The sequence below is a fragment of the Tamandua tetradactyla genome, chromosome 1 (genome assembly GCF_023851605.1).
Source record: "Tamandua tetradactyla isolate mTamTet1 chromosome 1, mTamTet1.pri, whole genome shotgun sequence".
Taxonomy (NCBI): domain Eukaryota; kingdom Metazoa; phylum Chordata; class Mammalia; order Pilosa; family Myrmecophagidae; genus Tamandua; species Tamandua tetradactyla.
The window spans coordinates 30,970,082-30,984,930 of record NC_135327.1 but is presented as its reverse complement, the minus strand read 5'-3'; the positions used below and the strand labels follow the sequence as shown (position 1 = coordinate 30,984,930).

General features: G+C 37.6%; 1 protein-coding gene across 2 annotated transcripts in view; it reads left to right on the top strand.

The window, feature by feature from the left end:
* Positions 1-14,849, top strand: part of DOK5 (docking protein 5) — a 180,407-nt gene that overhangs the window by 85,473 nt on the left and 80,085 nt on the right. For both annotated transcript variants that reach the window (XM_077113553.1, XM_077113545.1), the window contains exon 2: positions 2,001-2,108. In XM_077113553.1, coding sequence (XP_076969668.1) covers positions 2,001-2,108 — 108 coding nt within the window. The remainder of the gene's footprint in view (positions 1-2,000; positions 2,109-14,849) is intronic.

The window sequence follows — 14,849 nt, the reverse complement described above, 5'->3', positions numbered from 1 at the left end:
ACTATCTATATTATATTTTCATATGTAATGAGTACCTATGTGATCTTATAGATGGATGACATATATTATGTATTGGAGATGTATTATGCTATGTATTACATATTTACTATATTTGTATGTATCATATTTTTATGTTTATCTAATGACTACCTACGCCATCCTATAGATGAATAACGTATTTTACATTATATATTATAGACGTACTACAGTTTATATTGCCATTCTTTTTGTTGATATAGTGGTTTCTAATTTTCATTGTTATAAATAACACTGCCAGAATCTTATTATGCCTTCAATGGGATCAGACACTTATCTTACCATCTATATTCAGAGCTAAACTTCACAATTGGAGGGATAAACACTCTATTCTCAGCACTCCAAACTAGGCAGTTAATATACGCACCAATTACAGAGACAGAACAGTAACCAAGAGTATAGTAAACTCTGTAGGCAAGTAATAGCAAACCTGAATTCTTCAACTAACTGCCAGTTACTAAGAGATGTAAGAATTACTTTAAATGAAGTACAATTTGATTGATCAGAAGTTTTTATATGGACTTTGTTTTACTCCTTTTACAGGGTCTTAAACTTTATAATATATGACTTGTTTATGGGTTGAATATAAAAAACCTCAGATCATACTGCTTCAAAGGATATTTAAAGATCAAGGATTATTATGACTGAGCAGGACCACCCATCTGCACTTGAATCTGGAATTCCTCTCATGAGTGTCTGAATTTTGGGGCTTTTCCTTTAAGATAGATTCCTATTTTTTTTTAATATGGTTCTTCATATTCTCAAGTGGCCTTTAGAAAGGTCACCAGTGAGGTAAGAGAGTGTCACTCAAATATTTGCCATCCATTAATATTATCATAAATTTAAACCCTTATTAATTTTTATGTTAAACAAGGAACTCATTTTATTTTGCCTTTGGAGAAAATGTTTTTCAATGTAGTTATTGTATCTTTGCATTTTCTCTTCTATTAGTAATATTTTAATGCACTGACTGAGATTTTATTAGTTATTCCAATCAGGGTGATTTCGGTTGTTAGCATCAGACCCGCATTCAAGCTAGTTCAATTAAAGGTTATGGTGACATTATGGTGGTAGGCTCTTAAAGATATAGATGAATTCCAAAAATGAAAAAACGAAGAAAGGACAGGATCTGGAAACCAGGAACTGAAATGTGATAAAGAGCTAAGGTGCCCTCTCTGCTTAGGGTAGAAATTATCTTTTCTTTCTCCAAGTTTCCAGTGCTCCACCGCTGTACATGATGCTACGTGTCTACGAACCTCAGTTCATCCCCTTCTCGCTTTGAACGCTCAACTCAGAATGCCTTCCTGTCTGGCAATAATCATCCAATCTCGTGGTTGAATTTCCTGAGAGAGAATCTGGTTGGTGTTAATGAGCCAATTATTAGCTAGTCTAGTGTCTGACTATTAGCTAGTCTAGTGTCTGGTCCAACTCTTGACCATCAGTTATGAGGAATGCCATTTAGCACCCAAGGGCTGTCCTTTTCAAGGGCTGATGAAGAGCTCTTTCATATATATCAAACTCAAGATTTTCATTTGAAATGAGATCATGTGCCATTAATGCCTGTATATTTGTACTGATTTTGGATTTTTAGGTCTGGCCTTTTAAAAAGCATGCCTGGAAGTATTATTATTTAAAGAAATTTGCCCTCAAATACTGTCTTTGCATTTCGGTAATTATCTGAACAACATCATGTTGGTGGACTGATAAAGAAGTACAGCCAGGCTTTGCTAAGGAGAGAACAAAAGCTGGAAGTGGGCTGACCTTGGAAGGAGGAACTTGTTTATGGGATGGTGGAAACAATTTTGGTTTTTAAAATTTTATTTTCCTGAAGCAACAGCAATAAATTTATGGCTCATGAATATTTTTAAATAATTCAGACATGTAAAAGAAAACATTTAGATGCAAATGTCAGTAATAACTGAGTCAGTGAAGATGCCGAGCTCAGTCTTTGTATTTCCTTCCAGATTTATCAGCGATGCTGGTTAGTGTTCAAGAAAGCTTCAAGCAAAGGTCCAAAAAGACTGGAAAAATTTTCCGATGAACGTGCTGCATATTTTAGATGTTATCATAAGGTAAGACATGATGGCTGTATCTTTTAGGAAATTCTTATCCATACCACTGCATGCAAACTTCAACTCTGACATCTATTTCCAAGCAAGTTTGTAATTCATTGAGATTGAAAAGTTGTATAAAAAGTTGTTATTTAGCAAAGGTACAAGAGGAAAGTATTCCCAAAATAATATCTACATGCTAATTTAAAATTATTGATCAGGGTAAAGTCATTCTTCTCGTCTCCTTTCAAATCTCCAGTATAGAACTTACCAGTTTGTATCATAGGTTTTCTATTTACATAGTATACCCAACCCCCACACTGAAACCCTTCAAAGGCAAGAATTGGATCTTATTTGGGTCTAGCACAAATGAGCACCTAATGTAGAGCTGACACTCATTCATTGCTTGAGAAATGAAGGGAGAGGTGGGGGGGGGGGGAGAAGTTGGAAAGGGGGAGTGATTGGAGGAAGAAGAGAAAGTTATACCAATTAGTTTATTTCTTTAAGCTAGGTGACCAAATTGAATTCAGAGTTGTGGTTTACTTAGTAGCAGTGAGATTTCCTCACTAAAAATAGTAATTGCATGTCAGAATTTATCATTCAGGAGTAGGAAATTAAGGCAAATATGTGATAAACTCTGAGTTCACAAATCAGGCATAAATTTGCATTTGCAAATTAGACAGTCTTTTCCATTGCCTGAAAATGTGTGTGTTTTTTATGATCCTAATTAATGTGTAGCCTATGTATTTTCTGTTTACATGAAGTTGTATAAAAACCAAAGATTAAATGACCTTTTCCTCCAAAGTTTTTCCCCCAAAGGAATGAGTTCTGGTTATGCCTATATTGAGAAATTAATATTTTATTTCTATAGGAACAGTCCTTATTTTTTTATAGAACTTTTTAATTTGTTTTATTTTTCCATCCTGAAAATTCTTTATCCTCATTTGGTAAGAATTTGCCAGAGCTGGGCCTATTTACCATTTAAAAAATGTATCTGAAACTGGTAGACACATTAGCACAGAAATTTGGCTAGGAGGTGGGAAGTGAATGGTGCATTTGTGCAAATGCTTCAAAATTGGTGACTTTATAACATTTTTCTAAGAACCCAAGCTGTCACATTGGTTTATACAATAATGAAAAAGCAGTAAGCGAAGCTGTATCCCTTCTTACTTTAGAGAAATAAAGAGAATGGCATGCTTTAGAGTACATCTGTACATTCATAAGGAAGAGGGAGGAGTCAATGGGAGCCATCTTCCATGACTTTCATTTCCCACCATCCCATAAAGAAGTTCCTCCTTCCAAGGTCAGCCCACTTCCAGCCTTTGTTCTCTCCATAGGCTGTACTTCTTTATCAGTCCAATGTCTTCACCACCTACCGCCCAAATGCCAAATATTTCCTCTTTCCAAATAAGATTTGTTTTGTTCTCGGGAAGGAGTTGTTGAATTGCAAATCTGTTTCGTGAGAGCAGTGAGCCATGAAGCCAGTGATAATATAACTCTGAACCTTAGCAAACAACCTTGAGCCAAGCTCTAAATACTGGTATTTGGTGATTTCAGGCCAGATGTATTACTGGTTATCCCACATGTACCCAGCATCTTACCAGGGTCAGTGCTAAAGGAGCTGCTTGCCTTAATTCTGTTTGTAGGCCCTTGCCTTAAAAGTGAGCTTAAAAAAAAAGGGGAGCTAAAATGCCTACTGTAGTGGTGGTGGTGGGGTAACTTAAAAAGTATGGGACAATAACAGAGTCTCTTCCATTCTTCTTCTCCTCACCCAGAATGAATTTCTCCCCTTTTCCTGTATTGTCTATCAAACCTTGTGATTATATCTCCTGTTTTAGTTGACGATTTTTTTCCTCATGCCTCAGTGCCTTTACATTACAATTAACTGTCACTCAAAGGCGTCAATCCCTAGGAGACCAGATGTAGCTACACATCAGGTCTTCTTCTGAGAATCTTGGCTGGTTTATAACTTTGCAAGTCAGTATCAGAGCCTACTTTGAAATAGTCACTCATTATATGACTATATAATATATATCAGGGTATGGCCACTGATGCCAATCAGTCCTTCCTTGTTTAGGTAGAGTTCCAACTATGTCCAACTATGTCCAGAAATATTTGGTTCTTTACAATTCCCATTCTACCTGTCTGAATGTAGAAAAATAAAGAAATATGTTATGCTTTGCAGACAGACCTATACATACCCAAGAGAAGAAAGAAGGCAAGCATAGAACACATAACTATACTTCATAGGACTCCCCAAATCCAGTCCATCAGCAGGTGGTGTTGGCTCTCTGTTCATAATGAATAGAGACTCAGAATGCTTCTCACGTCCTCCGTTGATACCTTGTTAAACCCAGCCAGTGGGTCTTCCAAATCTCAGCCCTTTCATCCAAAACACATATAATCAGTGTAAGTTACATCATGGTACCCTTCTGTTCAAAACCCTCAGCTGATGCCTGTATAATGGCCCCCACAATCACATGATTTGACTCCCTGCTGCCAGTTTAACCTCATTTCCCAGTCCCCCCTCCTCCTCTTACTCTGCTCCATGTACCCTGGGCTTCTTGCTTTTCCTAGAACATGCTAAGCACATTCATACCTTTGTAGTTGCCCTTTCCTCTTCCTAGAATGCCCTCCCTTCAGATCCCCACATGGCTCACTTCTTAACCTGATTCAGGCTATTGCCCAAATTCCTGCTCTCAGAGAGAACATCTCTTCAACTCCTTATTTAAAATCAAATCTTATTTAAATCAAATCTCCCAACAAACCCTTTCCACATGCCCTTTTATTTTTCTCCATAGCATTTATCACTGCAGAGATTTCCCTATGTGTTTCTTATGTCTTCCTTCTACCAAAAACACAAGGTCCACAAGGGCAGGGAAGGTTTTGCTTGTTTTCGCACAGTTCACTACTAGTTCCCTGTATCTGACATAGTTATGCACTTTTTAAAATACTGATTTTGAAAAAGCAATGCATATAATCAATAGAGGAAATGGAATGCATGCAGATGTCTATGTGTCATATTTTATTTAGTTTTCCAGAAGAAAGCAGCGCTTACACCAGGAAAAGGAACTTTGATTTGGGGAAATGGGGTGCGAGATGATGGCTGCATAAAAAACCAGCAGGGCTGGGAAGTTTAAGGAGGACACACTCAAATGTAAAGGAGGACACACTCAAATGTAAAACCAAGCAGACTGAAAAGTTCCCCCAAGAATGTGAGACAAGGAAAGAGGAAGCTGAGGACAAAGTTACCCTATTTCAGATTTTACCTGCTGGCTTTGAAATTTAATATGTAAATCTTTAGGGAATGTGGTAAGCCACATTTTCTTTCATCTATAATAATCATTAACCAAAATTCAAAGCATTAGAATGGAAGAATTAGCTACATTAAACCTCCAAGCCCTTGATGAGTTCCTGTAGCCGATTCGTCCTCCTTACTCTTTTAGAGCTGATACATTTTGGTACTAATCTCTGGAGTGCATACGAAAAACTGAAGTAACTATAAGATATACATTTTTTATCTAAATGCCGTGTAATTCATGAATCTTGATATCAAAATACTCGGGTTATAAGTAGCACACCGTGACCAGATTTCAGAGTTTATTTTAAAATGAGTAAAGCAATTTCCAAAAGAGATGAGGAATTATAAATTATGCTGCTTGATCAATACAGAGATGCTATGGCATATGTGGCTACGTCCCTACATAAAGGTATAGCATTTATGAGAGCACTGTTCCTCTTTCATTTCATTTTAAAAAATATTATTAAAAAAAATCAATTTTGCATATCTGATTTCTTTTATAAGTTTTAACACAAGAAATTGACTGTGTAATTTTTAAACTTTGTACCTTCCTCATTGAAAATTCCCTCATGCAGAAATTGGAAAATAAACACATGAATAATGCACAACTGAATGATTCATTTTTCATTTCTTAATGTACCTCTTCCATGAAGCACTTTTCAGGCACAGTCAGCTGTCAGAGACGGCTGTGAATTTGATGAACTGTAATTGCAACAATATTATGACTCCAGAGACTTTATATGTAGTTCCTGACCTTCTTGTTAAATGCAGTTCATTCAGGAAATCGAAGGAGTCAAGAGTTTGTATGTATAGTTTTACTTTCTCGAGATGAATAATGTTCGGGAGAAGTCTAAGTCAAAGGAAGACCAGCCGTTGCATTTGAGACCAAGGTAAATGGTGTAATGGAAAGCATGCCAGCCCCGGATTTGGGAAACTTGGGTCCAGCTCCTGACTTTAGTACTATATATCTCCAGCAAGTTGATTAACTTCTATATAAAGGTGGATTCCAAGGAAAGTTCTATCTCTCCTGCTCCATCGTCACACATTGCTGAGCTGGCTGGATTCAGTCCACCTTGAACCAGAAGCAATTTTTCTAGTACATTTCCCAAACGGTATGACAGAGAATGTAGCAAATGAGATGTCTGCGAGTAATAGGGTTTCGTGGTCAAAGAAGTTTGGAAAGGACAATGCGTTACATTTCCTTCACTGAGATTCATAATTCACAATCTCTTATCACAGGTTTGCGAAAGTCCTTCAGTTAGGAAATCTGAGTAACTTTGAGCCACTACTTCCAAAATTGATTAGACCATGGTATTATCCTTGTTTTTTTTTCTTTTAAATCATGAGATCTGTGATTTAAATTCTAATGAATACATCTTTGGATATCCTCTTTAGTGGGTTAACTTATTTAAGTACTCATTTGGTCTTTTGTTCCAACAGTGAAAATCTAGGAATGACTGTACCTGCTTCATCAACCTGCCTATGAAATGAATGTTTGTGAATGGCTATAAATAGTGAAAAGACCCTTTCACTGCAGTAGGTAATTGTCATTATTACATATGTCATTCTGCCAAACTTCTATAGGTTTATTGGTTTTGCTGTTCTAGCTTTCTTTTCCTTAGTTCACTCTTTATCTCCAAATCAAATGCCAGACAACATTCTTGGTTTCTGCAAAAATAGGATTCCAGGTTTCTCATAGTCAGCTAGTGTGCTAAAAATTACCTCTCTGGAATTTCTACTAACTTTTATCTCTTTTGTGTGTATGTATGTTTGTATATATATATATATATATCATAACTTTTTCAGCCCTAATGACTCATTTTTTTTATTCAACTTTTCCTTCCTCTAAAATAATTCCTCTTCTGATGTGACTGTCCACAACATGTCTTTTCAGAATCTCAAAGTATGTCATGCCCCTTCTTTTAATATCCAAATACCCACTTTGGAGTCATCTCGTTGCATAAGAAACTACCAACAGGCCATGTTCTGGAAGTTGCCTTCACTTACATCAATGAGGGCTTCATTAAATTATAGCTAATTACTCTGACACTCTTCCTACATGGAAATGTTTCTATATGCACATTTCCAAGGCACAGGTAGAGTGGATAGAGGAGATTTGACTATAGTACTGAACACATACTTTTTGATAAAGCCCTTTTATTAGTCATGGAGGTATAAGTGTGCCAAAGGCACCTGAAATGTATTCAAAACTCAATTAACTGCTTTTCTTGCTTAACTTGATTCCTTTCTGGGGTTCCCTGTTTCAGCCTATGATAGCAATATCCATTCTGTCATTCAAGTCAGACATGGGAGTCATCCTTGATTCCATCCTCTCCCTCATACCTTCCCTTACCCAGTCCATCGCCAGGTTTGCATATCTCTTGCTCCTGCATGCAGATATTTCCTTTCCTCTTCCATGTGGCAAACATGTATTAATCCCTAATGTTGGCTATGTCTTCACCTCCCAGTGACCATTTTCCATCTACCCAGAGTTAGTTCTGTTAGCTGGGCTGCCTCTGCACGGATGGTCTGGTCCATGGAAAGCATGGAGGCAAGGATTAAAGTATTAGCTTCACATTGATGTGAGGATTTTTTTAAAAGGCAAGCATTAAATGATGTGGTTGACCCATTATAAGTCCTTAATTATTAATAAGTAATAAAATTCCATTTGAAGCAGACCATGCTTTTGGATAGTATTATTTAGTCTAGGGGTTTTCCTTTTGGTTTTTAGAATAGTTGATATTGAGGGATTACCACGTTCCAGGCACCAAAGATATTTAGAGGAATACTAACTCAATCCCCACAACACTCCTCTGAGATGGGTGCTAGTATCATCCACCTTTTACAGATGAGGGAACTCAGAATGAGTGAAATTGAGTAAGTCTTGTGAAGGGCCGAGTTATAGTTGAGGCATTCTGGCTTCACAGCTCACATACCTAGCTGCCATGGTACACTGCCTCCCTGAAGCGGAATCTTTACCTCCGATGATACCTCATACCGACGTGCCAGTGTTTAAGTGCATAAATAGAAGGTGCTGTCCTGACTGAAACAGGAAGAGAGAGAAGAAAAGGGGAAGAGAGATCCAGAACTTTCGTCCTTACTCCATTCTTGTATACCCAGAGGATTTTCCAAGGAATACATTTTGAACACCTCTTGTTTAAACAAGTGGTTTAATTAAACCTAAATATGAGATCATTGTAGCTTCATATGCAATTGTAAGAAATAACACAGAAATGTAATATATTCCTTTATTCATCTTCCCCAGTGGTGTCATCTTCCAAAACTCTAGTCCATCACAACCAGGATATAAGCATTGGTATGATCCACTGATCTTATTTGGCTTTCCCATGTTTATTTTCACTTGTATGAGCATAGGGGTGGGCAGGGGGGACTTAGTTCTGTGCAGTTTTACTACCTGTAGTTTCCTTTATCACCACCTCAGTTGAGATACAGGAGACTTCTGTCAGCACAAGAATCCCTCTTTTATAACCACACCCACTCCTCCTACCCCATAAGCACTGTTTCTTCTCCATGTCTTTAATTCTGTTTTTTTTTTTTTTTTTTGAGAATGTTATATGAATTGAATTATGCAGTGGGCATTCCAACCTTTTTGGAATTGGCTTTTTTTTTACTCAGCATAATCCCCTTGGGGTTCACCCAGTTTGTGTGTATGAATAGAGCCCATCGTTGTATTGCTGGGCAGCATTTCGTGTTATGGCTGGACCACAGTTTAGTGCTTGTCCGTTAATGGTTAATTGTTTAACTATTCACTTATTGAAGAACATGTATTCAGTTTATATGTGAGTATTTAATTTACTTTGGATTAATTTAAAGCTCTTTTGGATTAAGTATTTAACTTGTGTTAACTAGTCATTGTAGGCTGATAAATCTGATGAAACACTCCTCTGGTTTATAAAATTTTCTTTCCCAATCCACAATTATTTGACTAATCATTGGAAATAATTAGTTTTCCTTGCTTTTTGGAAAGTATGTCAGGTTTTTTGAGGCTTAGGTTTAACCTGGTCTTTCATTGGACTGTTAATTTTGTTTGACTTAGTAAAATTCTAATGAAACACATACATGTACCTAGGAAAATAAGAACAAAACAGACGTAACTTTACCTGAAAAGGTCATTGATTATAGATGCTTTTGTATTACTTTCATGCTTGACATCTTACATGAATTTCTTAAAGCATATATCAGTAGGACTTGATTTATATGTGTTTGAAAATAATTCAAGTACGTATGGAAGTTCTCTTCAATTGTTGCCAGAAAAAAAGGTTGTTTTTTTTATCAAGTTGGTGAAAAATTAGTCCTGCTTTTGGGGTTATGGGAGAAATCACAGGATACTGTTAGCTGAGTGATTCCTTCCACAAGTTGCTGTGTTTACAAATGATGGAAATCCACTTGCCTCTTTTTTTTATTTCTGCGAATTTCTTTCTCTTTCCTTCCTTCCTTCTTCTTATTCTTTAACTATAAAAGTCATATTTGCTCCTTGTACCAAATTTAAACAGTTCTGAAGTTGTATGGAGTAAGATGAAAAACAATGTGTATTAGTCAGGGTTCTCCAGAGAAACAGAACTAACAGGAGGTATCTGTAAATAGGAGATTTATAAAGGTGTCTCATGCAACCGTGGAAATGGAAGAGTCCAAAATTCATAGGGCGGACTGCGAAGCTGGCATCTCCGATGAAGGGTCTCGATGAACTCCACAGGAGAGGCTCACTGGCTGAAAAAACAGTGAAAAAGTCTCTTTTCCTCCTTAGTAGTCTTCAACTGATTGGAATATCTCATGGGGGGGGGCTTACCCTTAGTTGATCACAGATTTATTCAGCCACAGCTGCAATGAACTGACTGATGAGTCAATAACCACTGTTCTCATTTATCAGCCAGCCACAATATATCCTTGCAGCAACAGTCAGGCCAGTGCTTGCCTGACTAGAGAACTGGGTGTATCACCTGGCCAAGTTGACACCAGAACCTAACCATCGCAGTCCACCCTTTGTCAATTTGGCGGCTATTCACATCACCTTGGAACATGCTTAATTTCAAAATAGAACATAATAATGGATATATGCTCCCCTTAACAATGCTCAACTGTCCTGTGTACAACCAGAAATGCACTACTTCTCTCCAGGATAGGAGTACTTAGATAACATTCACTTTTAAACTTGATATCCTATAACTGAAATACTATAACGTGAACAATACAACTTATGTCATATAAGAGGAAAATGAGATATTTGCTTATGTACAAATAACATACTCATAATAAAACAGGGAGGAAATATTTATAGCATTATAGTCCTCGTTTCTGTAACCGGTCACTTGGTCATAGTTCATATTGATCACTACCTTCTTCTACTACCCATTCCATGTTCCCTTTACCCTCAGCAAGCACTTCAGCTGGTTATGGTTCTTTGCCTGGTAGGGTGACCCAAACCTTCATTCCTGAAGTTTCTGGGCCATTAGGTTATTGCTGTTTTTCATTGACTTTAACCACAGAGCATGGTGATACTAAGAGATGCCCAAGGGGACCTCCTGTGTTCCAGGAAAACTCTTCTTTACCTCCAATGGGTAATTGCATTCCTATTTCCCCTTGATAGTAGAATCAATCACCCCAAACAGTACAGTAATCCCCTTTCATGCTTGTGGCATCAGAAGCCCATAGAATCCTCTTAATTTCTAGTTCAATAGAATCATTGATATGCTCTTGGTAGGAGCATTCCTCCTTTTGAAGACCTGTAAACCAGCAAAGCTTAAGGTTTCAGGGACAGGATACAAAATTTTTTCTAGTGGATCAGTGATAGTGAGTGGTGCCACTCCAGTTTCTACCCCTTGATTCCTGGACCTGTGAATCCTGGTTATGGGAGAAACAGCACCATAAAGTAAATGCTGACTCAGAGCATACACTGCCTCCTGGAGAATATTCTCCATCCCTACAAGTTATTACCACCTAGTTGTCACTGTAATTGGGTCTTCAAAAGGGCCATTCCACCATTCTGTCAACCCAGCTACCTCTGCATGATGGGGAATATTTAAGGCCAGAGAATTCCATTAGTATGTGCCCATTCCCACACTTTATTTGCTATGAAGTTGATTCCTTGATCAGAAGCAATGCTGTGTGGAATACCATGATGGTGGTTAAGACATTCTGTAAGTCCATAGATGGTAGTTTTTGTGGAAGCATTGCGTGCAGGGAATGCAAACCCATATCCGGAGTAAATGTCTATTCCTGTTAGAACAAATCGCTACTACTTCTGTAATGGAGCTGGGCCAACATAATCAGCATGCCACCAGGTAGCAAGCTGATCACCTTGGGGAATGGTGCCATACTGGGGACTGAATGTGAGTCTCTGTTGCTGGCAGATCGGGCACTCAGCAATGGCCATAGCCAGGTTGACCTTGGTGAGTGGAAATCTATGTAATTGAGCCCATGCATAACTTCCACCGTACCACCATGCCCACTTTGTTCATGAGCTGATTGGTCAATGGCAGGAGTGGCTGAGGAAAAAGGATGCCTTGTATCCATAGGATGGGTCATCTTATCCACTTTTATTAAAATATTCCTCTGAAGTCACTCCCTGCTGAACATTCACATGGAATACAAAAATTTTCATCTTTTTTGCCCACTCAGAAAGGTCTATCCACATACCTCTTCCCCAGACCTCTTTGTCACCATTTCCAATCAAGCTCCTTCCAAGTCCTTGACCATCCAGCTAAACCATTAACAACAGCCCATGAGTCACTATACTAACGTACCTCTGGCTAGTTCTTCTTCTAAGCAAAATGAACAACCCAGTGCACTGCTCGAAGTTCCACCCATTAGGAGGACTCCCCCTCACCATTGTCCTGGAAGGACATCTCAGAAAGAGGTTGTAGTTCTTCAGCTATACACTTCTGGATGGTGCCTGCCATCTCTAAACCAGGCTTGAGTTTTCTTTTCCTCATTCAACTGACTATAAGGAATTCTCCAGGAGGCCATAACTCTGGTTCAGAAAGAAAAAGGTAACGTGGCAGGAGTGGGAACCGTGGGCATTTGGGCCACCCTCATGTAACTTACTTGTGCCTTCAGGATTGCTCAAGCCCTAACTTTATATACCATTTCCATTTTGTGATGGAGTGTTGCTGTGTATGCCTAACTTTATGGCTTGGTGGGTCTGACAGTACTCAACTCATGATAGGCAATCCCATTTTGGCTTTTTGTCCCTCACAAAAAATACTAATTATATGTACATTTTTGGAGGGAGGTGCATGGGCTGGGAATAGAACCTGGGTCTCCCACATTGCAGGTGAGCATTCTACCACTGAGCCACCCTTGCACCCCTAATTTGTGCTTTTAAGAGTTTCTTCTATGCCTGTACAAAGACAAATATATTCTCACACATATACAAATTAATTTTAGGGACAAAATGGATTAATTTAATGCACACTATACATATTATATTAAAGGAGACCATAAATCCTTCTTTCCCCAGGAGACCTTGGTGAGTTCTTGCATAATTTTCATTAGCAAGTCCTTTTGCACTCAACATTTTCTAGTTTAGATGATAAATTATATGGTCACACTAATTATACTAGTTCCCTTTCCCTCACGTTTTGACTGTAATTCTAGGTCAATAATTAATGGCTATGCCTTAGTAATTTAACAGCTTTGCAATATTCTTAAAGATTGATACGTCATAATCTGTTTAACCATTCCTGAATTGATGAATGAAGAGGCATCTAGTTTTTTTCCATACAAATTCTATTACAGGAAAAAAGAATTCTATTACAGAGGACAAACTTGTGCATCCATCTTTATGCACTCATGATAATATTTTCAGATGAAAGGGTCTTAGAAGTGAGATCGTCTGGTAACATCCTGCACCTTTAAAATTGGTGTAGTGACTGCCAAATTGTCTCTACAAAGGTTATACAAAATTGCACATCCAGTGACAGCTTATGAAAGTGCTTCTAACTCCAAATTCCAGCCTTTGTTCAAATTTCAGTTTAAATTCACTTAAAATTTTTAATTCACTTAAAAGTTTTCAGTTTAAGTGCCTTTTTCTTTTTCTTTTGGGTGGGATGGGGTGGGGACTTGTTTTAAAAGAAGACACAGTGAATGGATTATTTCAGATGTTACAAATAAAAACCCACTCTTCAGGGAGACAGTCCAAATTTATAACTCAGACAGGCGCTAACCCAATTTAGTTGAAGGGGCCAAAGGCATGTAGATATTTTTAGAAAGAATGAAGCTGTCTATGTGGCCACTGGGTGTAACCGTCTGGATTGGGCCTTTCTTAAAGAATATTTTGCAAAATGTTGGTTTAAACTGCTGTATTCAAGGGTCCTTGGGGGAAACTTGTGGACAGAAATGTCTTGTGCTGACGTCCTTGCCACTAGAACCTGAACACGTGTCTTCCTGTTTGCCCATACCGGTAACTGCCATGTATCTTTAAATCACCAATACTTTTTCAGGAAAGACAATATGAAGAAGTTAAAAATTTTGGACCACGTTATAGAAAATCTTTTGGAAATTTTTAATATAAATGGCTATTAAATGTTTTAATATAAATGTTTATTAAGAGTTCAGTTTTACAGTACTCTGGTATTTTCCACAGATGATAACAATGTGATGATAATAATAATGAAGATGATACTGATGTAATTGACTACTTTATTAGTCCTTGAGAAAACAATGTGGGCCCTAGAAACAGACTGTTTTCATTTTACTTTTATTTTTAAAGATAACCTTGCAAAAATTAAGGGATTTATATGCCTCTGCTGTGTTCAGTAGGATGATGGCTTTAATTTTTATTTTTTAAGATTGAAGTAATTTGATGTTTCCACAGAGTTCACAATTTGCATATACAAAGTGAATTGCTCACTTAATTCATTCAGTCCCACAGGGGAAAAATAATTAAGATACAGCCTACAAAAGCGAGGCAGAAAATTGACTTTTAGGTTGCAGTCTTATTTAAACATAAATAAATCATCACCTGTAAATTACCATCAGCAAAGAGGAGAAAGAATTGGAAATCAAATTCTTGTTTTCCTAAATGGGTTTCGGCATTGCAGCGCCACCAGAAATGTACTTACTATCCCTACACAATGCCCACGAACTGCATACTTCTGACAGGAATGTGTCAATTCCTCAAGGGAATGCACTTTTTAAAATTCCAGTTTCTTAAATCTTCCCTTGAAACTCCAGAGGAAATTTCAACAATTTCTCTGTCTAGTTACAAAATAATCCATTTGGAAAATTGACTTGTGTAATTTGTAATTGTTTTCCAAATTGTCAATGCAAAGCTGTATCAGTAGCAAATTAAAGTATGACCACTTTGCTAATCACTGGCTGTTAAACATTTATTTCGATGAATACTGGCATTTATGATGAAAGAAACATCTGGAGTATGGCTTTCAACAGCCAAATTAATTTGGCTGTCCTTTTTTTGGAAATTCCTAATTGGATGGCAAACT